This window comes from Ceratotherium simum, chromosome 6 (genome assembly GCF_057802395.1).
Source record: "Ceratotherium simum simum isolate JZ-2026a chromosome 6, ASM5780239v1, whole genome shotgun sequence".
NCBI classification, from domain to species: domain Eukaryota; kingdom Metazoa; phylum Chordata; class Mammalia; order Perissodactyla; family Rhinocerotidae; genus Ceratotherium; species Ceratotherium simum.
Window position 1 is genome coordinate 62,000,100 of NC_141905.1, and position 25,190 is coordinate 62,025,289.

Below are 25,190 nucleotides of genomic sequence, written 5' to 3' on the forward strand. Positions count from 1 at the left end.
GACTCTGAAGGAGAACATGAAGAAAACAAGACCCAGGTCTTCACCAAAGATGAGGCACATCAAGGAGTTAGCAAAGGGAGGATTGGCATAGAGTAAATGACTAACAAATGTTAGCTGCTAGTAGTAGTAGCAGTCATAGAGTAGCACTAGTAATATTAGAAAGCTAGATCCTCCCTCAAAGCCAGTTTCCAACTTGTGGCCAAAAAAAACCTTTTTATTGTGATCTAAAATGCTTCTTAATGATGAAGGCAGACTCTGTCCTCAATCTCTTTCACTGACACCATCTTCAACATTTGCCATGTTCCATTCTTTTAACAGGTTGCCTAACACGTTCCAGAGGAGGTGGCTGGAGTAGAGGAATATGGGGGTGGGGTGCTGGGAGAGCCTGTTTGTGTTCTTTGGGCTAAATCCACATGCAGGAAGCCCATTGACCATCTTCAGCCCTGAAAAGCTTCCCTCTACCACCAATCCCACCCCAGCCCACCCTAGTCTCCTAAAGCCAGTAGGAGTCCACAGGCAACCACCAAGACAAAGTCACCAGCCCACCTGTCACCTCCCACAGGCTGTCCTGCCTTCCTTCAAGCCTTAACACATGTCTAGCCCACAGACCCCCAAGCCTGTCTAACTGGCTTTAAAAGGGGCAGCATTAGGAAGAAACTGAGGAGGGGACAAAGCTCGATGCTCCATTTTCCACCCTCCGCTCCCACACACTTAGGCCTTTGTACTCCCTGCTGGTCTTTCCTTCCCTCTTTCCAAGGATTGCTAGAATGATTTGTTCCAAACAGCGACAGGTTTATAGGTTAGCCGACACCTCCGCTCTGTGGAATTTTAATTAACTTCTCCCATCGTCAATATGTTAAGGAATGGGGTCTCCATTCTCTGGGGTCAGCAATGTGTTTCAGGTCCTGCTATATCAGCCGTCAAATTGAAGAATTAATGACGTGGCTAATCGGCTCTAATTCTTTAGGAAGAAAAAAATTTGAAAGGGAGTTGTGGAAGGGGGCAGGAGGAGGGGTGCAGGCTCCATGGGGTGAGGAGAAGGAGGCTGAAGGGGCCTGAGTAAAGGGGGAGGATCAACTCACTCATAAAACAAGTGACTGACTTAAACCCAGTGTTGGAGGGTGGCAGCCCTACAGTTTTCTCATTGATCATTTAGGAGGGGAGTGAGGAGTGAAGGAAGTGGGGGAAGACCCTAGGTAAACACTTTGATAAAGCAGGTGCAGGAGAGGGTGTCTATGTACCCTCCTGGGTAGGAGAGACACTCTGCCTTGGTTCAAGAGAGCATAGAAAGCAGAAGTCAGGATGCAAAGCTCACTCGTTCATAGGTAAACTAGAGAAATACCAGTCAAGCCAAAGCGTAGGGTAAAGCCACCATCAAAAATTGGCACTTCTGCTACAAGTGTCAATGAATCTACTCCACGTCCACATCTTTGGATGAGGGCCCAATTGGACATGGGCCCCAAGCCTCTCCTGATGACTCAACTCTGTATGGGACACTCCAGAAGACATTTTCCAAGGGGAACAGACTACAGATGTGAGTTGTGAGAGCAGGTTGGCTGATGCTGTCACCTCCCAGGGGTGCTATGAGGCCTCTGCTTTGGGAGCAACCCCAGAGGGCATCTGCTCCAGAAAGGACATTCTCGTTATAGCTGGACTCAGTTACATTCTAACATAATATCTTTTCCTTCACATTTCTGGGGTTAGATGCTTAGGAAGTTAGCCCCTAGAAGGTTATCTCAACCCAACACATGTATGAAGTGAGCTACAGACCTCAAGTCTTAGGAGGATTTCCAAAATCTCCAGGAGAGTGGCTCAAAACAATCTAGAATACACAGGTGGAAGATTTTCTAGCCCACCTAACCTCACAAAATAAAAGCATTATTATAAGAGACAAAACCATATCCAAAAACATCTCCCTTACCTGAGCAATGGGCTGATAGCAATTGACCAGACTCGGTCTTCAGTCTGGATGGTGTGTAAGCACTGCCCCAGCCGGCCTGAGGCCAAAGGCCATACCTGGAAACGGGAGAGGAGATGCTCTTGTTGGCATTGCCTGCGATTGGTATGGGGGGAGAAAGATGCACCTGGTGTGGTGATTGTCCCTAGGGGGGGTGGGGAAATGGAGAATCCTTTCTGTCTTGTATACACAGAGCTCAGGGTATCAGCAGAGGGGCCTCTCCAGCTTCTGGATCGCCTACCACCCAAATAGACCCTGGCTTCCAGTCCTAACCACCCTCTTTTATTTCTACCTGATAGCCCTTACTTACCAGCCAATTTTATACTAGCGAATCAGAAGTTCCACATTCCTCAGCTGAGACTTGACTGAGATGAGCGGGTAGATGGGGCTTGCTTCTCTCAGCAACCTCCCCATGTTTGTGGATTTTCCTTTTTCCTACCTCTCACCAAGATTTTACTTGGTGGGGGTGGGGAGAGGAAGGAAAGATCAAGGTACAATGTGGGAGGACAGAGACAGAATTAGAGTAGAATTAGAGAAAGGAGTAAAAGGAAGATTCAAGGGAAAGAAAGAATGAAAGAAGAGAGACTTCAAAGTGGGAAGGTGGTGTGTTGTTGTTTGTTTGTTGAAAATGCCCAGAATCCAATGCTATTCATGTCAGCAGGGAATTTAGCACCTAGTGTCACCAAAAGTAGCAGAAAAGCTTAACTCTTTTAAGCTTCCATATCTCCTACAGGTTAAAAATATTGCTTGGAGCACATTATCTGGTCCCTATCAGTCAGGAATGTACATTAGCAGCCACTCTGGGCTTAACTCTAATCAACACTCACAGAGCCCTCTCAGCAGTCAGTGCATTTAGAAATCTCCCATTAAGCACAAGGCCCCCCTCACCTTACCCTACCCCAGATGACACGTACAGGGAATAAGCCTCTAACCAAACAGAAAGCAAATCTCAAATGTACAGGGCTGTACCCAGACAGCAGCCAAGGAGGAATCCTGAGGTGGCCAGATGTATCAGCGACCTCTCAAGGTCCCTGCAGTGCTATAAGGGGAACACAACAAAGTCAGTCAGGACCTTAGATGGAAGAACTTTCAGGAAACATTCCTTGAGTTTAAGGAGTAGGTGATGGAGTGGGGGTAGTCCTGCCTTCTTAGGGTCACATGATATCTTTTCCCTATAAAAGGAGAAAATGTTTCTTAGATTTTGTGTATGTATGATGAGGAGGAGGGTGTAAGTTGCTTTTCCCAACATAGAGAAAAGATAATAAATTTAACAAGAAGATCCTGAATGAAGAAGGGCAGAAAACAAAGGTAAATACCCCAACTTTCCTGGTGTGCCATGATTCTGGCTTACTCTTCTAGATCTACAGTCAGGCCACTTTGGTTGTAACTAGATGCACTTCTAATATCTTCTTTCAGATAGCCTCAGCTTGGAAGAGAGGTTTGCCTTTTCCCTGCTGCAAACTCCCTAGGAGGCAGGTTCTTGCTTAGGAGGTGGGGAGACACTGAGGACGCTGATTATAAAATCTATGGGGACAGCCCTAGGCCTGAATTCACTAGCAAATGTACTAGTGGCCTCCATGGAAACGGCTAGTGGATTCCTAGATTGTGCAAACTACAGAACAAGTAGTTCTGGTCTCCATGAGTGGCTCAGGAAGCATGCTGCCAATTCTGAGCATGATCTTGGAAAGTGGCCCTCTCGACTTGCCTCAGCAGCACACTACCCACCAGAAATATGAATATGCTGATCACATCTTCACCCTCAGTGGTGAAATCCAAAACAGACCCATCCGCTGAGAAGATATAACTCACTGGGAGTGGACATTTACACAGTCCTTTGAAAAAGTTGGCAATAGTTATCAAGACCCTTAAAATGACCAAGTCTTCAACTTGGTAATTCTATTGCTGAGACTCTATCCTAAGAAAATGATCCTAAAACAAAGACAAACCCAAATGCTAGAAATATTCCCTGCAGCCTGCGGTAGCAGAAAGAGCATGCATGGGCTTTGGAATCAGACAAATCTGGGTTTGAACCGTAGTTGTTTACTTATCATCGCTGATCTTTGGGATGTTTCATAACTTCTTAGCCTCAGTTTCCTCATGTGTAAATTTGAAAAATAATACCTATCTTTCAAGGTTGCAGTGTGGAAAAGTGAAGATATATGTATAAAGCACCCAGCACAGTAGCCACAGTATTCAGCAGGTATTAGGCATTGATAATGGTGGTTCTCATTACCGTAGGAAAAAACTAGATACAAACATCCACCAATAGGAAAAATGGTAACTAAATTATGGTGAGTCCATTGTGAAGCCATTAAAGACGACACTTACAAATAATTTGTAATAATAATGGAAAACCTTATAAAATAAAGTAGATACAACAGGATATATCGGGTATATAAAATATATTATGAGCACAATTATGTGAAGAAAGAATTACCCTAAAGGATAAAATGAGAAAACGAATAAATGTGAAGTGCTTAGCACAGTGCCTGGTTACACTCTATATTGTTATAAAATAAACAAGCAAACCTATGCATTGAAAAATTACTAAAAGAAGAAAAAAATTCAAATGTTTCCTCCTTCATAAGGTCTCCTCTTTCAAGCCAGATGTGATCTCTCCACCCTCTGAACTTTCTGGCTCTTTCCCTAGAGCCTTACACTTCACAGTCCTGGCCACTTCCAATCAGCTTCATAGCCAATACACGCGTCTCAGTCGCCTTAAGGAGAGAGGCTGTATCTTCTTCCCCATTGAAGAGCCCTGGTGTCTTGTGCACTAAGCCTCACGTACAGTAGGTATTTATCAGAATGAATGAAAGAACAGAGAAAAAGGAAGAATTGAAAGAATGGTCAGTACCGGCCCAAGCCTACCAAGAATGTAAGCTACCATCCTATCACATCTCAGGATGGAGCTGGCCCTACTAAAACCCAGAGAGGCAGTCCAAGCTAAGTCACAGTAAGTTTGCAATTAGCGTTGGAGGAGGGGAAAGAAGAGGGCTGTCTGGTCAGCTCAGTCCCTAGCTCAGAAGTCTTGCAAAGAAAATGTTTTGGTTCTCTTCACTCCAATAAAATAAATCTCCTTCCTAAAACACAGTACATATTTGGGGAAAACCAAAAAACCAGGTTATAGATGTTTACAGGCAAACATGACTAAGTTCTTATGTGGGTTTAGGTATTAGAAGCATGTGGAAGCAGCTGTAGAGTTGCAGATGCTACCGAAAAGAAATGAAGAGTCAGTTATAAAAGACCAGCTGTGGCTAAGGTGGAAATGGGCCAGGAAGATGAAGGCAGCTAAATGCAAAGACAACAACAGAAAGCAGAGAACAGAAGCAGCATCCAGAAAGCCAGAAAAGATGAGCTGGCCTGGAGGTCACTGGGGAGTCCTAAAACAGCTGACTAGCTTTCTGGAGTTGAAGAACCAGGGGGGAGAATTCTGTCACTGACCTAAAGGAAATCCTCAAAAGGGATAGGATGTACTGCAGTGACAATTTTAGAATTAGAGTACCTATTTTAATGCTTAAAAAAATCTAAGCTGCTAAATAGGACTGAGTCGGTACTTAAAACACGAAACTAACCCAATATCCCAAGTAAAATTGCTATCATTCTTCAACTGTAAGCAGTCCATACCCCTGAACCGCTACCTGTAGTCATAAAGCTTAGTTGTATATTGCTCTGGGTGTGTGACTACGGAGAATAGGATAGAAGAAAGAGATGTCACTGAAAAGGAAGAGCCAGGGGAAGCTTGAAGCCATGACAAGAAGATGCTAGAATGAGATGGGAGTATCTAGGTCACACATGTCACAAAATGTTTCTATACAAATTAACTTCTGAGCAGTATAGCAACTTAAGGCCAGTCTCTTTGCAAGGAATGGTACAAAGACAGGGACCAATCAGAAACCTGAAGTAAGTATGGGGTACGGGAATGGGAAGTAGGTGACAGGAAATTCAGTTTCCATGTTGGTCCAAAACATTTTCTGGATTTTTCTCAGTCTCCCTATGCTGGTGCGCATGTCTCTCTGACAGACAGAGTGTAAAGAAGAAAATAGCAAAGGGAGGAGAAACTTCCATAAATAGAAGGGAACATAGTTAGCCCTTCTTTTTACATAAATCAGCAACATTTTTACATGAAGGAGTAATCACCAGAGGGTACGTGGAGTCAGAAAAGTCAGTGAGTCAAGATTGCAACTTCTCTTTCCCTATATGTCTTAGAGGCCCTTTTGCTGACACAGACAAGCATTTTGCTCCTATTAGCACTATGGAGTCTCCAGATACTGGGAAACAGACAAGCAAGACAACTATTGGGCTTCCTGTACCATCAACTGAATTGTCAGCAAAGTTCCCACAGCAGCCCCCAGGACCAGGCCCTGGCTGGTGGCTGCTGGACACAGGAATGGAGAAAGTTCTCTGTTTCATGGGTTGGAGCCTATTTGACCGAGACATGGATGAGCTGAGTCCATAAAGCAGGGGTCACACCACTTATCAGCCTCACTCTATCATGCCTTGGCAGATGTCTGATTGTAGACCAGGCAATTTGGCAGTGATGGAGCAAACAACGCCCTTCTCTCGTCGTCTTTCTACTGCTTACTGACCACATGACTCTCCAGAGAAGCAATAAAAACACATTTTAATTATCAGCCTGATTGCTTATAAACAAGGTGGTGAAAAATTAACCTCCCTAAACAGAGAGCAAGCAAAAGAAGGGAGATTTTAAAATAAAATATTGGGGTCAGAACTCAACCCACAAACTTGAGGAAACTCAGCTCAGGGAGGAAAAGCTGGCTAGGCCCTCTGTTTTTGAGTTCACACCACATTTCAAGTGAGTGGCAAGCTTCCCAGCCACTGTCCACTCCTTTCCCAGGCCAGCTGGCAGTGACACAGCCTGGCATGGCAAGCTGCATGCCAGAGGCATATAAGTGAGTCCTTTATTGTGTTGTTTCCCCTCCTCCCCCAACCCAATGCTCTCAGCCAATCCCAAGACTCAAGGCCCTATCCACCCTCTCCCACCCTACTCCCTATAGACAGGAGGAAATAGCAGTATGTAAGGGGGAGACCACCTCACCTTGGCCGTCCTGTCCCTGGAGCCACTCACAATGATGCCCCCTTTGCAATCCACACAGTTCACCTCCTGTTCATGAGCCGAGTACTTGACAGTGAAGGTGCTATGAATCTTATGAACGCCAATCTTCCCATCTCTAGGAGAGAAATAAGGAGCCCACCCCCAATAGCCAATTATTCTTTCTGTAGAAAGAGAACAAGTCTACAGAAACAGCCCAAGTCTCCAGTGACATCCAAATTTGCTAAGCATTAGGCAATTCAGCTCAATAAGGTGCTGAGCTTCTAGATGCTTTCACTTCTTCAGTACACTGGGGGCTGAACAGAGCTGAGAGACAAAACAAATTTCCCCCTTGAGATTATCGAAACCAGCTTCACTTTTCATTAAAGGCTCTTCCTGTTTTCCTTCTCCAGCTAACCCTATTAAGTGCCTTTGGTAAATCTCTCTGCTTTAAATAGAAAAAAAACACTACCCCTTTTTCTAGTCTCCCTCCTCATCCCTTTGGAGTTGAGACAGAGAAGTCCCTGAAGAATACTACAGAAGAGGGTGGAAGGAGAAGCCTGCAGCACTTACCCTCCTGCACTGATAATATGCGAGTTGGCCAGCACGAAATGGCAAACGTCCTCATCATGCCCTGCAAAGACTCCCAGGGGCCTCCGGTTCAAGCTGGCACCATCTGGGCGGAACTGATAGGCCAGGATGAAATTAGCCTGGGATATGTACAAAGAATCACCCTCTAGCTGCATCCATGGCATCTGACTGCAGAGATGGAAAACAAAATTTTAGGATCATCAAGACACAGCATGAAATTCGACTCCAATCTTTGAGAGGCTGACCAATCCCCAACTTAGCAAGGATAACCTGCAAGGCTAAGTCGATACCCTACTCCTCTCCTTCAAAATTACCTACCCTTAGGCTACCCTCAGAAAACCAAAGTGACTGAGCTTTGCGGTGACCTAATCTTCTTTGGATACTCTAAAAGAAATTCAGAATTAAAAGACCAATTAAATATCACTTTTTGGGCCGGCCCCGTGGTTTAGCGGTTTAAGTGCGTGCGCTCCGCTGCTGGCGGCCTGGGTTCGGATCCTGGGCGCACACCGACGCACTGCTTCTCTGGCCATGCTGAGGCCACGTCCCATATACAGCAACTAGAAGGATGTGCAGCTATGACATACAACTATCTACTGGGGCTTTGGGGGGAAAATAAATAAATAAATAAAATCTTTAAAAAATTTAAATAAATAAATAAATAAATATCACTTTTAATTGGGGAATGCTTAAGACTGGAATTACCACCAGCAACCTAGACTTCTTGTGGGTAGGTGGAGCTTAGAAAATGCAATGATTGATGGGTGGGGAAGCACAAAAAGAAACCTTCCATCCAGATGAAATAATTTTCTTTCATTCTGCATCCTCACTGATTTGAAGTATAAGTGATAAGTTTCAAGGTTCCAAGACTCCCATTCATACTCTTTCGCAATAGACCAGTTAGGGCGTGATAGAGACGAGAAGAGTGAGCCCAGGGAAACCCCAATCTCTTGTCCTACTGGAGCAAAGGGGCCATTTATAAGTGAAAGGAATAAGCCATTTAGGAAAGGATGCTAATGTCCTGATTAGATACCTGGATCCTTACAGGGGAAATCTATACTTCTATATTAGAGAGTAAGTGTGGCAACGGAAAAACACAGCCCCAGAGTCGTCTACTACAGTTCAGGGGCTACAGAGAAATAGTCAGCCCTCATAGGCAGCTGATAAGAGAAATCCACAAATGGTTAAAGATTCCCTCTACAATCTGGCAGGAAGAAGAAAGGTTAAAGCCACAGGCCAGTCCCGTGGCACTGAGTGAGCCTTAAGAAGAAAAAAGACTCTGCCAGAGACCAGGCTCTGTGGGGGGAACTAATCCCGTTTCCCAAGGTAGACATCCCAGCAGCCTGTCCTACTCTACAGAGGGGTCCCGGAGCTACCAGGTCCCCAGCAAAGCACAGGGACAGCTGATTCATCCCCATTTACAGAGTCATCATCTCCCACTGCCAAGCCTGTCTGAGCAAACTGGGCTGTGTTTCTTCCCCAAACTCTTTAATAGAAGCGTCATGGGAATGTGGAAAAGTTCTGCAAATTGACTTGACGGGCCATTAAATGCAGCTTGGACTTTGTAGTAACTGAGTTTCTGCTCATGAGGTTTCACAAGTGTGTGCATATATTATATGGAACATGTGTAGAATGTGTATAGATGCCTACATTCTCACTCACTCTGCACGTTCCTCTTCAACATCCCCTTGCACGAGTTTGTGGCACACTCAAGTGGGCAGCAAGCAGAGGGATTTGGAATTCACGTGTTTAGAGCCATCGGGTAAACAGCCACTTGTCTAGGACAAGAAGCCAGGTTCATGCCAGGTGAACAGTGGAGAATCCCAGGGCAGCCTGGTAATAGTTTTGTGTGTTTATTTGCCAAACTGCTTGAAACCAGCCCAAAAAGACGCCAGGGACAAATTGATAGAGAAATAAACTCTATATTTTGGTATTAAAAGGCAAAAGGCGGAAGCCAAGGGTAAAGTCTTTCATCATAAAAATCCATCTTTCTCCCCCGTAGTTTCTTTACCATCACCACCACCACATAATTCGCAGCAACCAATGTCAGTGAAACCAGCAGACACTGGACACAAGCAAGAGAGAAAGAGTCATCAGATGAAGAAGCCTGCCTGTATCTATCAGCACAGGTACAGGTCAACCTGGAACGAGGAATCATGATGTTCCCTATCCATTCCAACCAATCAACAAAGTGCACTTTTTTTGGTAGGGAGTCAAATAATAACTATGAAATAATTTAGCACTGATGAAGCATAAAATTTGTGGCGCTAACAGTACCAAAGCCATTATCTAAATTTCCTGGCACTTTTTCTAAGCTCTACCTCTAACATATATATCCAAACCTTTAGATCCTAATTTGCCTTTTAATAAAGTAGGGGAGAGGACTACAGGAAGCCAAGAGTGGGTTTAACTCCCTAGAATAGAATATTTAAAGAAAAATAATTGTAAAACTAAATGAGTTGAAATATTGGCTTCGTTTACTTCTTTTGATGAGATACACTAACAGTGGTTACTTCTGAGTGGTAGGATAATAGGTAAGTTTTATTTTCTTCTTTAAACTTTTCTATTTTTTTCAAATTTCTACAATAAACATTTATTATTTTTATAATCATAAAAAATACAGAATTCGTTAAAATAAAGTACATTTTTTGTAATCCTTTTTTTAAATGTGAAAAAAGTTGTCCCTCTGATGCCCCCTTTGTGGTGTTTAAAGGATCACCAGTGCCACATCACCCAAGATAGGCACATTGACACTCTAGCTAGGACCATATTTTTCACTTCCCCAGTGCGCGTCTCTGTCGCAGGTAGTTTAAAAGAGTCAAGAGGCTACTTACCTGCATCTCCACTTCAGCAGAATCCCCTCTCGGCAGTGCCCCAACCTCCAGTTCTGAGACACCTTCACCCGTTCCTTCACTGGTACACTGGCCATCCTGTGTCCAGACACAACAGATAATCCACTCACTACAACTCATTGCCAACCAGAGAAAATTCCAAAGGTTTACAAGTCAGGACTCAGGAACATCCAGAATATATCTGGATATAAGTAAAGGGGTTAGGAGACAAGAAAGGAATAACCCTTCTCTCTCAGTACTAGGATAACCAAGAAAGCCAAAGACAACAGCCTGCCTTTAAAGTGTCTATAGCAATGCCAAAGCAATCTAATGGAGAAAAGATGACAACGGGTGCTGGAACCACTGGCTGGCTAGCCATAAGGAAAAAAAATGAACCCTGACCCCCACCTCACATCATACAGAAAAAATTCAAAATAGGGGCCGGCCCCGTGGCTTAGCGGTTGGGTGCGCGCGCTCCGCTGCTGGCGGCCCGGGTTCGGATCCCGGGCGCACACCGACACACTGCTTCTCCGGCCACGCTGAGGCTGCGTCCTACATACATCAACTAGAAGGATGTGCAGCTATGACATACAACTATCTACTGGGGCTTTGGCGGGAAAAAAATAAATAAATAAAATCTTAAAAAAAAAAAAATTCAAAATAGATCACAGACCTAAACATAAAATCTAGAACTATAAAGCTGTTAGAAGAAAATACATAAAAATATCACTGTGACTTAGAGGGTAGGCAAAGGTTTCTTAAGACAAAGAAAGTGGGGCTGGCCCAGTGGCGTAGTGGTTAAGTTAGCGCGCTCTGCCTTGGCAGCCCAGGGCTCGCAGGTTCGAATCCCGGACGCAAACCAACGCACCGCTCATCAAGCCATGCTGTGACAGCATCCCACACACAAAATAGAAGAAGATGGGCACAGTTGTTAGCTCAGAGCCAATCTCAACAGTTGTTAGCTCAGAGCCAATCTTCCTCACCAAAAAAAAAAAAAAATGACAAAGAAAGCAATAACATAAAAGAAAATTTCAATAAATTAGACTTTATCAAAATTAAAAACTTCTGCTCACCAAAATGAATACACAAGCCATGGTTTGGGAGAAAATATTCACAAAATGTATATTTGACAAAGGGCTTATATCCAGAAAATATGGGGAAATCCTCTCTGGATATGTATACACATTTTTTGAAGGTCAATAAGGAACTCTCCTACATTCTTGGTGGGAGAGCAAAATGGTAAAGCCATTTTGGGAAAAGGTCTGGCAGTTCATTATAAACCTAAACATACTCTATGACCTAGCAATTACGCAAGAGAAATGAAAGCATATGTTCACAAAAAGACTTACACAAGAATATTCATAGGAAGTTTAGTCATAATAGCCCAGGCATCCATCAACAGGAGAATGGATAAACACACCACAGTGTATAGTCATACAATGGAATACTACTCAGCAAAGAAAAGAAAGAACTATTGATATACACAGTAATGTGGGTGGATCTCAAAAATATTATGATGAATGAAAGAAATCTTACACAAAAGAGTTCATATTGTATGATCCCATTCATGTGAAGCTTGAGAAAGACAACTAATCTATGGTGAAAAAATCAGAATAGTGATTTCCACCAGGATGGGGAAAGGGATTGACTGGGAAGGAACACGTAGAAACTTTCTGGGTAACATTCCATATCTAACTCTTGAAGAGATTTGGGTTACACAGGTGTGTACGCATTTGTCAAAAACGAATCAAATGATACACTTAAAATTTGAGCATTTCACTGTGTATAAATTTGTCTTGAAACATAAACTAATATACTCTAGTCAATGATGTGCATGGATGCTGAAGTGTTTAGGGGTGAAGTGTACTGATATCTGCAACTCACTTTGAAATGCATAATAAAGCAAATATAGTAAAATGTTAACTGTAGAATCCAGGTGGTGGGTATATGAGTGTTCATTGCAAAAGTCACTCAAGTTTTCTATGTTTTAAAATTTTCATTTAAAAAAATATTGGAGGGGGGTGTCAATAGTACTTTCTGGATGAGGAAAGTTAAAACAGTAAGAGATGAGGGAACACACCAGCAGTAGGAATGGCATAGTTTGGGGCTGGGTTGGAGTAGTAGGGGATAGAGAGAAGAGTTCAAAGCCCCTTTGAAACTGCCCCTTTGGAGAGAATTTTGAAACCGTGGGCAGGGATTTGAAAATTCCATTTCAGGCCCCCTCATCTCCCTTGTGTCTCCTTGGCTTGGTCCACTGGACAATACAAGGTACACTGCTTGGGACACAGAGTGATCACTGCCATGTCTACTGAGAAAAGGAAAGAGACACATATTTCTTCTCCTTTACTATACCTTCACACTTACCACTCTTTACTAAAAGGCAGCAAGCAAGTCCTGCTTTCAAGATTCTAACACATACAGGTTAGAAAGGATGGTTGTGGCAAGCAGAAAGAGAAGATACGTAATCCATTCCTAGATAAATAACTGCCTCCTGGCCTAGAATAATTATTTTTGGTTAATAAAGTAATAAATGCCCATAGTAAAAAAAAAAATGCAGATAATATGAAAGGTTAACAATGCAAAAGTGAGTCATTCTCACTCCTGGCTGAGACCCTCCCTAGAGGCAACTATATTATACACTGTAGATTCATATATATTGGGGTGTGTATGTATTTATACATATATCCACTTTTTTGTTGTTGTTGTTGAGGAAGATTCTCCCTGAGCTAACATCTGTGCCAATCTTCCTCTATTTTGTTTGTGGGTTGCCACCACAGCATGGCTGACAAGTGGTGTGGATCCACACCTGGGATCCAAACCCTCGAATGTGGGCTGCCAAGAGCATGCCAAACTTAACCACTACGCCATGGGGCCAGCCCTATATACCCACTTTTTAATTTAAAAAATAGTAGTATACTATTCTACTCATTGCTTTCTTCACTTAACAATATGTCTTGGGGATCATTCTGTATCAATACATTTAGATTCATCTCATTCTCTTTAACAGCTGCACAGAATTCCATTGTGTGACTCAATTGTCATTTAACCAGTCACCTACTTGACACTTATAAGGTGTCCAGACTTTAGCTATTATAAACAACAAATATCTTTATACCTCAATTTACGTGTGAGAATATATCTAGAGAAAAAAATTATTAGCAATGATATTGAATGAGTCAAAGGAAATTGTGTATTTTTTCTTTTGATGGATACTGCCAAATTGTCATCCAAAAGAGGTTATACCAACTTATACTTCCAATATCATATTAGAGTTATTTATTTCTGAATATCCTTGATTTTCTTCTTTTTAATTTTGGAATAATTTTAGATTTCCAGAAAAGTTGCAAAGATTGTACACAGAGTTCTCATGTACCCTTAACTGGGCTTCCCTAATGTTAACATCTTATATAACCGTAATATATTTGTCAAAACTGAGAAATGAACACTGGTACATTACTATTAACTAAACTCCAAATTTTACTCAGAGTTCACCAATTTCTCCACTGTCTTTTTCTGTCCCAGGATCCATCTAGCATCCACATTGTATTTAATTATCATGTCTCCTTAGTCTCCTCTGGTCTATAGCAGTTTCTCAGTCTCTCCTTATTTTTCATGATCTTGACATTTTTTAATTTTCTTTTTATCTTTGCCATTCTAAGAAGTAAAAAAAGATTCCTCCCATGTTGTTTAAACATGTATTTTTTCCAATTATGGACAAAACTGAATATCTGGTCATGTGTTTGAAAGCCATTAGCATTTCTTCTGTGAAATGTTATCATGACCTTTGCCCCTCTTCCTATTAGGTTCATGGTCTTTTTCTTGCAAGTTCATAAAAGCTCTTTACATATTCTGTGTTGCCAATTTTTTTCCAATTTATTATTTTCTTTTTATTTAATTTTTAGCTTTTTATTCATGCAGACATTTTTAATTTTTATATATCCATAATTTCATGTCTATCTTTTGAAACAATTTAAAGAGAGCCAACACTTAGGAAAGGTTTTCTTGTTACAATTTTCTGGCTAAAAGAAAGTTAACCCAAAACATATTTTTATTTCAAATCTTACTACTGAGAATCTTTCAATATAGTAAGTAGAGTTTAGTTAACCCAACTGAATACTATTTAAAAATGATTTTAGAGTGCCATAATTTCTCTGGATCATGCTTCCAAAGATAATGTATTTAACAAACATTTAATATGGTGCTTATGATGCGCCAGGCACCATTTTCATTTACCCAATGCCTTATGCATAGTAAGTATCAATAAGTGTTTGTTGACAGAGCAATTATACTTCCTGCATTCTATCCAATTAGATGACATTGGAAATAAGCAAACTGTCTTTCAATTTTAAAAAAGAAAGCAGAAATTAACCAAACTGATGCGAACTTACTATATAATGGACAAAGTAAAATTTTACAGTAAAGAAAGAAATCACTACTTAATTAGTGCTGTTGGGGTTGTAGAGCATGTTCCCAACTTTATTAGAAAGGAGGGAGGGAGGGGCCGGCCCGGTGGCGCAAGCGGTTAGGTGCGTGTGCTCCACTGCAGCGGCCGGGAGTTCGCCAGTTTGGATCCCAGAAGCACACCGATGCACTGCTTGGCAAGCCGTGCTGTGGAGGCGTCCCATATAAAGTAGAAGAAGATGGGCATGGATGTTAGCCCAGGGCCAGTCTTCCTCAGCAAAAAAAGAGGAGGATTGGCAGATGTTAGCACAGGGCTGATCTCCTCACAATAAATAAATGTTAATTAATTAATTAATTAATTAAAATAAATATATAAATAAATACATAAATAACATAAAATTAAAGAAAGGAGGGAGGGAAAAGAATATATATGCCTAGAAAGAATACTGGAAGGATATAGTACTCTAAAATGGTTAACTGTGGATAGGCAACTTTGAGTGTTTTTATTTTCTTCTTTGTGTTTTTATGTATTTTCCAATTTTTCTACAACGTAATATTTTGGTAAAGAGAAAAATATTCATTAAAATAATAATGATGTTGATAAAACTGGATATCAATAGAGCAAAAAACCAATTTAAATTACCATCTCATATCACAATACAGTAAATTCCAAAAAAATGAAAGAGTGAATTTAAAAGAGTTTTTTAACTAGAAGATTTTAAAGTATTTAAATTTTAAATACTGCATAGAAGAAAAAAGAGATTAAAATGAAAGCAACAGAGTAGGGGAAAATTAACAATTAATACTATAGGTACAAGTCTTATCTCTAAAACTTTTAGGGGACTGGTAAAAATCTATGAGGATAATACCCTGTCTTCAATACCCTGTAAAAGAAGATAAGAACAGTCACACAGTGTTCACATGATAAAACGCCAGGGAAACACCCTGCAACAATAATCGTTTATAGACATACTCATTAACACAACTCTTTAAGTAATCTCACATCTATTAAGTGGAAAAAAACAGACATTAGCTTTGGTTTGAGAGAAGGGTTTGGGTTGGGTTATATATTGCTGGTAGCACGCTGGTTCAGCCTTTCAGAAAGGAATTCTGTCAAGAAAACTTGTTAAATGACAACTTCTGACCCAGCATTCCCACTTTGGGCACTATATCACAAAGAAATAATTCAAAAGAAAAAAAATATTTTTCACAAAGATATTTACAGTCGCAGCTATATATTAGAGCTAAAATCTGGAAATAGCCCAAATGTCTGTCTGTGGGGGAGAATGGTATACTAATACAATGGCATATATTGCCACTAGAAATTACAAATGTGAGGACCGCAAAATATTTTGGAAATGACTATAACAAGTAATGGTAATTTTAAAACTAAGTCAAATTTATAAAGGTAGAGGTGAGGAGACACTACATAAAATTATGTGTCCATAAATAACAGGTCAGAAGAGGTAAACAGACGGTACTTTAGGAAGTGAGCAATTTTTTTTAATATATCACATAATTGTTGATAGTTAGGTCTTTCAATTTACCTTTAACTAAATAGTAGACTAAATGAAGTTGTTGAAAAAGCACAGAACACAGACTTAGGAGACTGGATCTGAATCCCAGTTCTGTCTCTTACTAACTATACAACTCCGGTTACCTAACTTCTCTAATTGTCCATCTATGAAATAAGGATAATATTTCACACAATAATGGTGTTTTAAAGATAACAACTAAAACAAAGCACAGTGTAAGTTATAAATCACTACAAAAAGTTAAATTATTTTTACATAAATATATGTAATAGTTAATATCCATTAATGGTGTCATCACTAGAGCTAATCCAATAATCATTTGTTTTTCTCCTAACTTAATTCTAACTATTAGAAATTGTTCTTCTGGGCCAGCCCATGGCTTAGCGGTTAAGCATGCGCACTCCTCTACTGGCGGCCCAGGGTTCGGATCCCGGGCGTGCACCGACGCACCGCTTCTCCAGCCATGCTGAGGCCACGTCCCACATACAGCAACTAGAAGGATATGCAACTATGACATATAACTATCTACTGGGGCTTTGGGGGGGAAAAAAAAAAGGAGGAGGATTGGCAATAGATGTTAGCTCAGAGCCGGTCTTCCTCAGCAAAGAGAGGAAGATTAGCATGGATGTTAGCTCAGGGCTGATCTTCCTCACCAAAAAAAAAAAAAAAAAAAAGAAAAGAAATTGTTCTTCTAATGTCAAATTTAGTCCTCTTTCAGGCTGAATAATTAGGATTTGGGTGTACACATGTAAAGTTAAAATACATTCCTGAATTCGTCCATTGGGTGGACGTGGTGCTTGGTTTCACATTGCTAGAGCGCAACCTACGCTACCAGCTGGATAAAGAACTGAGCACAGTAAAAGATAGCCACCAGGATGGACCAAAAGAACTGAACTAAGGAAAAAGATTAGACTCCCTGTCAAAGCTTATCTGCAAATCCCTCCCTGATATAAAAGAAGAGATCATTTGTAGTCAACTCCTCCTCTTGAGTTACATCTAAATTAATAGGTGGAGGTGAAACCAAAAATTGAATATTCTGGATCAGAGCAGGAAGGAAAAAAAGGGGGAAAGAATCAATATATTTCCTGAATTGGGATAAGGATAATGCTTCTCTCATCTCCGTGGTCACTTAACTGCTATTTGGTGACACTTTACTAAGGGTCAAAGCACTGCCCTGAGGGCCTGATCACAGCAACAAGAAACTTTCAAAGTTGAACTTTAGAAGCTGCTACCAAACAGCAGGTGCAGCTATCCTCTCTCACAGCGAACACCATCACCAAAATACTTGGCTCCACTTTTTCAAATCAAATTTCGACTTTTTAAAACCATTCCATTTGGCTTTCACTTGAGAAATAGCACCACTTTGTTAAAAGCAGCTTAACAACTCAGCTTTTTCTTTTCTTGTATTCCTTCAATCATCTCTGGAGGTTAGTTTCCCTAGCTGGTGGCCAAATCCTATCTATATTCTTACTGGCTTCAACACCTGAAAGATCAGGAATAAAAAAATCTTCATTCTCTGAAAGCAGTCCAAAGGGGGTCGGTAGAACAAGGCAGCAGAAGTGCCGGAGAAGACAGGAGCAGGTGCCCCTGGGAATTCAGTATGGACCCTTGTTCCCATCCTTGAAATGCTCTCTGGTTGGCTGTTTCTCCAACACAGTTACTAGTGTAAAGTGGGGGTTCTCCCCCCCAAAATGATTAGTGCCCTGTAAATAAACCTCTCGCATGACTGTTAATGCGCGGAGGAATCTCTAACCCAGCCTGTGGGCCTGGTGGAACTTCCATTTTCCCAGCCCTCCTTCTCTTGCCTCAGGCTCATTTTTCCACTTGGGCCCCCTCCTTCTTAGCTTTCCGGCACTTAGTCACCATTATAGTTTGACTGCATTCCTGGGTGCATGACCTATTTTAAACAAAAACAACACATGTACCCACAGTAAGCTATCGGGCTCCTTAAAATCTTGGCCACAAGTGAGTCCAAAGGGACAGAAATTAATCTAGGCAGTTATCTAGTGTCCTCTTTCATTTCACTTCTCCTAGCTCATACCCCAAACCAAAAGCAAATAAATAAACCTAGTCTGAAGAAAAATGGCTGGGGGGTGAAGGAGGGGGAAGTATGGGTATATTGCAAAAGTCTTAAACCTGCATGGTCTCTAAGATCAGCAAACTCCTGGATCACAAATCAGTTTCCCTTCCCACCCCATCTTGAAGTGTGATTCCCCTTGATGCCACCAATGTTGCCTACCTGCACGACTGGCATGATTTCCATAAGCATAATTTCCTGTTGACTTGGGAATTCAGGAGAGGGTATCTGTCCACAAAGGTAGAACAAGGCCATCTCAAGGGGGGATAGGGCTATGCAAAATGATGCTTGGGGGCTTGAAATTTTAACTTGACACTGTCTCTTGATTTCTTTGATCTTCTTGCTCTCCAGAAAGCAGATTATCCCCCATATTGTCTGTACCCACCAGCTCTTCCACCAAGACTAAGAATGTGGCTTTAAAGTACAAGTTTTTAAAATTTTTTTATTTATTTTTATTTTTTTTCCCCCAAAGCCCCAGTAGATAGTTGTATGTCACAGTTGCACAGCCTTCCAGTTGCTGTATGTGGGACGCGGGCTCATCGTGGCCGGAGAAGCGGTGCGTCGGTGTGCGCCCGGGATCCGAACCCGGGCCGCCAGCAGCGGAGCACGCACACTTAACCGCTAAGCCATGGGGCCGGCCCTAAAGTACAAGTTTTTAAACAGCTCAAGATAAGAAACATTTAAGTCTTAATTTATACTTGTGTTAGACTAAATCCTCCAATGGCCTCAGCAGCAAAGGTCTATAATTAAGGTTCAGAAAAGATCGTTATATTGTGTTAAATTGCTTACCCTTCTGGCCAGGGAACGTGGAATAGCCCCAACACCCATGGTGAAGTGAGATTGTAGGAAATATGCCAGCATGAGGTCAGACCATGCACAAGGAGAGCATGGAGCAGACCCACATCTCCCTTGAAAGGCCTCCAAATGTCAACTTACCTTTCTCATTCAACCTCGCCTCCATGGTTCCACAATATGCAACTGAACTCCAGCCAAGCCCATTTCTTCTACATTCATTCCTATACCCATACCTTCTCCTATATTGCCAGCACCAACCTACCTTTGCCCCTGACAAATGCTTGCTTCCCTCCCTCTTCTGGGCACTAGTCAAATCCCCCCATTCTTCAACATCCAGCTTAAGCTTCTACTTCCCTGATTCCTCCGAACATTCCTCTTACTCTCATGTGAACCCTCAGACTGAACCTACCATAAACCTAGGCATTGTTAGCTTTTCACAGCTGTATGTCTTGTTTGTCCAATACACTCATAAATTCCATAGGATCAAGTGTTAAACCTCTTAGTACTTCTAAAAGTGGATCTCAACCAGCATGCTGCAAAGCAGTGGTATACCAGGAACCCCAAATAAGTGTGCCATCAAATTTTAAACAATTTATAGATTTTATTTTCATTCAACTAAAGATCCACGCTTTTATGAAGATTTCTGTCAGACAAACCACTGAGCCACAATGTGGCTCATGACACAATTTGCTGCAAATAACAGGAAGACTGCATGTTCAGAGGAACATATATGAACTTTACCTCAAAGGATATAAGAGAACAAGGTCAGGGCAGTAAACAGTTCTACTCAGACAGTAACATACCAGACAGTGAACAATAGATAGGTTTTCAACTTTCTGAAACTTGCTTTATTAAAAAAAGACATTCGCAGGGCTGACCCTATGGCGCAAGCGGTTAAGTGCGTGTGCTCCACTGCGGCGGCCTGGGGTTCGCCGGTTTGGATCCCAGGCGCGCACAGACGCACTGCTTGGCAAGCCACGCTGTGGTGGCATCCCATATAAAGTGGAGGAAGATGGGCACAGATGTTAGCCCAGGGCCAGTCTTCCTCAGCAAAAGAAGGAGGATTGGCAGATGTTAGCACAGGGCTGATCTCCTCACAAAAAAAAAAAAAAAAAAGACATTCGCCTTTTAATTCTTCAATGTACTAACAAAAATTCTAACATCATACAAAAGTATGTCTTAGACAAAAGGTGAGAACTGTGATTCTAGCATAATAGGTATTTCAACAGACACTGCTTAGGGACTGCTTAAGCAAGTTCTCAAAAGTACAGTTCTCCCTTTGGCAAGTCACACTTTCAACAATACCCGCAGATTTTTAGAAACCTGGACACGCTACCTTCAAGCTCCAAAGGCCCTTCCTAAAAATGTATAATATACCACATCTTCAGGAATTCAACCAAGGCCTCCAAATTCTTAGGTTAGAGAGGCTCGAGGGAAGGAATCTGAGCAGATAAAGTAACTTAATGTGGCACCCACTGTCAAAGCGGTCCAAAGAAGTTTCAGAAGCACTGGGCATAACCCTGATTCTTTACATGAGCTTAGGATTTAGGGCCATGTTCACATTCACATTCATTTCCTCCTGCTATTGGGCAAATTCTTTATTTGCGGGGTACTTGACCAGCGTGTCTGTTCTGCAAGATGTTAAGAGATATTAAGCAGGGAAAAAAAGAATTTTATGGTCAAAACATTTTGGACAGTGCTGGCTAAAATAAAATTAAACACGTCTCCCTATCACAGGACTTCTCAGTACCTTTAATTTACCAACAGGCATTGTGAATCCCCAAGAGAGAGGATGTGAAGCACAGTAGTTCCCACACTCACATGATCACAGAATCAGTTTTTCAAGAATTCCATAATAAAACTTTCAGAAAGGCTGATCTAGGGCCGGCCCTGTGGCTTAGCGGATGGGTGTGCGCGCTCCACTGCTGGCGGCCCGGGTTCGCATCCCGGGCGCGCACCGATGCGCCGCTTCTCTGGCCATGCTGAGGCCGCGTCCCACGTACAGCAACTAGAAGGATGTGCATCTACGACATACAACTATCTACTGGAGCTTTGGGGGAAAAAAATTAAAAAAAAAAAAAAAAAAAGGCTGATCTAGCACTTTCTGAGCAAGAAAGATGCCCCTATTTTTTGTGAACAGGCCATCCTCTAAGTGAGTCATGAATTAAGCACTAGCAGACTCAGAAGTGGACTTTGTTCTCATACCTTCAAAATGACTTTTCCCTGGGCTCCCCATCTGCAATGTGAGGAATAATTATACTGCTCTGCTTCTCAGGGTTGTTTTTTATTGTTTTTAATCTTGCAACTGTGTTCCATATTAATCACCAAAACAGGTTCTCAGTCCCAGTGGCCAGGCTTCAAATTCCCTGGTGACCTTCCAGCCTGGATGAAGGGATGGAGAGAACATGAACCAGACGCCACCCAGAAAGTTTTTACATCTCCAGTTTCTAGGCCATTATGATAAAGTTAAACTGCAGCCAAGATAAGGGATGAATGAGAGGTTCTTCTTTAGTAACTCACGTCTGGAGGGAGGCCCCTCTTAAGCACACACATCACCTGTATCTGAATCTTGACTCACCTTTTCAGTATGGACTAAAGGGAAATTCAAAGAAACATGGGAAGTCAAAGCTGGAGCTACAGAGAAAAAGAAAAAGAAGTACTGGAAGGAGACTATTTCCCTTTCTCTACAGAGAAAGAACCCATTACGGAGTTAGTGAGCAGGGGAAATACCATTCCTTTCAGTGAAACAGCTTTCCAGGAAAAGTATCTCAACATGTTTACTATAAAACAATTTAATTTCCCTGTCCCATCACCTGCCACCCCATCCCCATCCCCCCAAAAAAGCCCACAGATTGTGGATTTCCTCTCATTCTTGGCAGAGTTACCAGAAGAAATATAATACCCCCTTCGGACTGCTCCCAACAGCTGCTGGAACAAGAGGGAAGCTGGGGGTAACCTTCCAAAGCTGCCTCTAAAAATGACCATTCCCCCTGCCAAACCATGCAGCCGGTGAGCATAAGACTTCTCTTTCTGTACTTTCTTAAAGCAAGGGGAGACCCCAAAAGCAACAGTGTCCCCTAGTCCAAAATACTTGCCTCCAGCCCATCTGTTCTCTTCAACTTGACTCTAAGCTGAAACTTCTGTACAATAGGCTACCACTCTATTTCTTCCCTAACATGTATTTCTTGAAATAATCCTCCACTACTTCACACTAGTACTTTTTGTTTGTTTAACCCACCAATTTCCAAGTTAGGGTTCTTACCAAACTCCTGTTTAGTATAATTTCCTTGTCTCTGTCCACCTCCCCAGTACCACATTCCTTGTACACACACACACACACACACACACACACACCTCCTTTCAGGTCAAGAGCCTTGAAAAACAAAAGTCTAGGAACAAATTCAGCAATGGCTACACTGTACCCCAGCCCTTTTCCCCTTCCCCAACATCGTCATACACTAAATGCACTTCATTTCTATCTAGAAAAGCCCCATCACCAGGCAGCAGAAAGACTTCCAGTTAGACTTCAGCCTCTCAGCTGAGACCACCAACAAAGAAGTTCACAAATGTCAACTAGGGGGAGAGGCAATATCTCTCTTTGCCAAGGAGAAACCGGACAGAGCCTCCATCATCATTCCCCAAAGGTGATAGCCGGGGTTGAGTGAAGACCGTGAAAACTGTACAAGAGCTGGGGGAGAAAATATAATGTAAGGAATGATTTGGAATTGGGCAAGAGAAGGCGGAGGGATGAACTGGCTGACCCCAAATGTCTTTTCCATCGCTAACTCCTATGATTCTTTGACCTCCAATTTTGTGCTGCGGACAAGGAATGGAAAGTCAACAGACGTGGTGATGTTTTGAAAGAGCCTGGCAGTCTGCTCTTGTCATTTAGTGGCCTTTGCATGTATTTTTTAAGGTGTCTCCAAGCCCTGTCTTCATTTCACAGTTGTCACCTTTCTCAGCAATTTGAGCTCATGTCAAATACCAAAAAAGAAGGAGAAGAAGAAAGAATGTACTGGCAATTAATTGTGGGCTAACGAGGGGCAGGCACAGTGGCCCATTGGGTGGCCCAGACTTCCAGGGAGGGCAATGTAGATAGTTTGGATACAATGATGAACTGACTCAAAGTTGAGACAAGGCAGGCAAACCTCTAATAAGAGACAAATTCTTTCTCCAGGTAGTCTCATACTCAGTTTTAGATATAGTTCAAGCATTTACTGAGTCAGGATTCATAAATATATTCTTAATTAGCACAACCATTTTGCTTTTACTGTTTACAACTGGAGTTCTATCTGAATCCTTTTCAAATCCAAGCACGACTGCTGAATAGAAAGGACTTTCCTCAAGAATAAACCAAATCTGGGCCGGCCCCATGACTTAGCAGTTAAGTGCGCGCGCTCCGCTGCTGGCGGCCTGGGTTCGGGGCCTGGGTTCGGATCCCGGGTGCACACCGACAGACTGCTTCTCCGGCCATGCTGAGGCCGCGTCCCACATACAGCAACTAGAAGGATGTGCAGCTATGACATACAACTATCTACTGGGGCTTTGGGGAAAAAAATAAATAAATAAATAAAAACTAAAAAAAAAAAAAAAAAAAACAAATCTTTAGAGCCTCAACCTCGTCTGATGGCTGACACACCTGAGATAAATTCTGGCACTTAGCAAAAATCTGTTTCTGTAGATCAAAGTGAGGGGCATGCCACTTTTCACTGAAAATTCAAAACTCAACATTCTCCTCATTTTTTCAAACAGTTGATCCTACCTTAAATTTTCAAAATTTACTGGAGCCTGGCCTCAATAAGAATCTACTTGCATTTCTCCCTGATCCATAGTTATGAGTAAGGACCAGAAACTAATCCAATGCCAGAGTCAACCCAGAGTTAAAGTTAAGCTGTCACAGGAAGGTAATTTTTTCTATATGTCAAACACTCAAAAATAATGTTTTTAAAAAATCTGTATGCTGCCACAGTAACCTCGCTGTCAGTTTGATTTCCACAGCTCAAGCAAAATCTTTACCTAAGGTGAAGGTGCTAGACACAGAAAACTGAAAGTATGGAGTACTGAAATATTTTCAGAGATTTCACTCCAGTATGAACTGTTCATCTTGCAGACTGTGAGGACTTTGGATTTCTCCATGTTTCTGCCTTGAAAGCTAGGAAATTCATCCCCTACTATTCAAGTTTTACAAGACTGGAAAGGATATAAGCAGCTTCTACATTCTCACGGTCTTGGAGGAAAAGAACTCTTCCATTCTTCCAGTTTGCATTTGGAGGTACTGACTGCACTAGACTATTTCCTGCTTCCACAGGTGTATTGTTTTATTTATTTTAAGTATGTAAACTGAACTCAACTTTTATTAACTCACAAACTATTAAAAACAAAGACTTGCCAAAATGGCTGAAGATAAATACATCCATAGATAAAACCTTTCAATGAACTGGAGAACAGTGACTCTCCTTACTAGGTAACACAGAAAGGTGAAGGAGAAAGCCGAAGTTACTTTAAGTTGCTAATTGTTTTCTGAAAATCACTGTTTAGGCCTTAAATGTAACCAGTCAGCAATGTCTTCTCCATTCAGAGTTAGGGAAGGAAACTTTATGCTTTCTGGGGACAAAAAAATGCTCTTAGGTACAATCATTTTAAAACAAACAAACACACTCTGCTTATCTGTGTCCATCTCACCACTCTGGACGTTAATCATCACTGAAATAGATACCCCAGCGCCCAGCCTCAAAGAGCTCCAAGCCTACAAGCCCCTGGCTGAGGAATGAATGTACATGCCAGGGCAAACACCTCAGAGCCTTACTCCCTAAACACCTATTGTTAATTCTAGGCAAATCCATCACAGGCAAATGCAAGAGAGCACCCAGGTATTGCTCAAAGGATATTTAAAATAAAATTCAAGTTTGAAGACATGTAGGACTTAATTTGGGAGGAAGAGGCTCAAGTAAGCTTT

At 41.8% G+C, this 25,190-nt stretch overlaps 1 protein-coding gene across 2 annotated transcripts in view; it reads right to left on the reverse strand.

Annotated features, from left to right (window-relative positions):
- The window catches only part of FBXW4 (F-box and WD repeat domain containing 4), an 80,789-nt gene that overhangs the window by 50,371 nt on the left and 5,228 nt on the right, over positions 1 to 25,190 (reverse strand). Inside the window, exons 1-5 of one of the 2 annotated variants that reach the window (XM_087432480.1) lie at positions 21,440 to 22,003; positions 10,430 to 10,525; positions 7,581 to 7,766; positions 7,014 to 7,146; positions 1,922 to 2,016 (exon numbers count right to left, since the gene is read on the reverse strand). In XM_087432480.1, coding sequence (XP_087288606.1) covers positions 1,922 to 2,016; positions 7,014 to 7,146; positions 7,581 to 7,766; positions 10,430 to 10,524 — 509 coding nt within the window. In that variant the 5' untranslated portion in view covers position 10,525; positions 21,440 to 22,003. Of the gene's footprint in view, positions 1 to 1,921; positions 2,017 to 7,013; positions 7,147 to 7,580; positions 7,767 to 10,429; positions 10,526 to 21,439; positions 22,004 to 25,190 lie in introns of those variants that run through there. The other variant, XM_004427974.3, reaches the window with a different exon arrangement.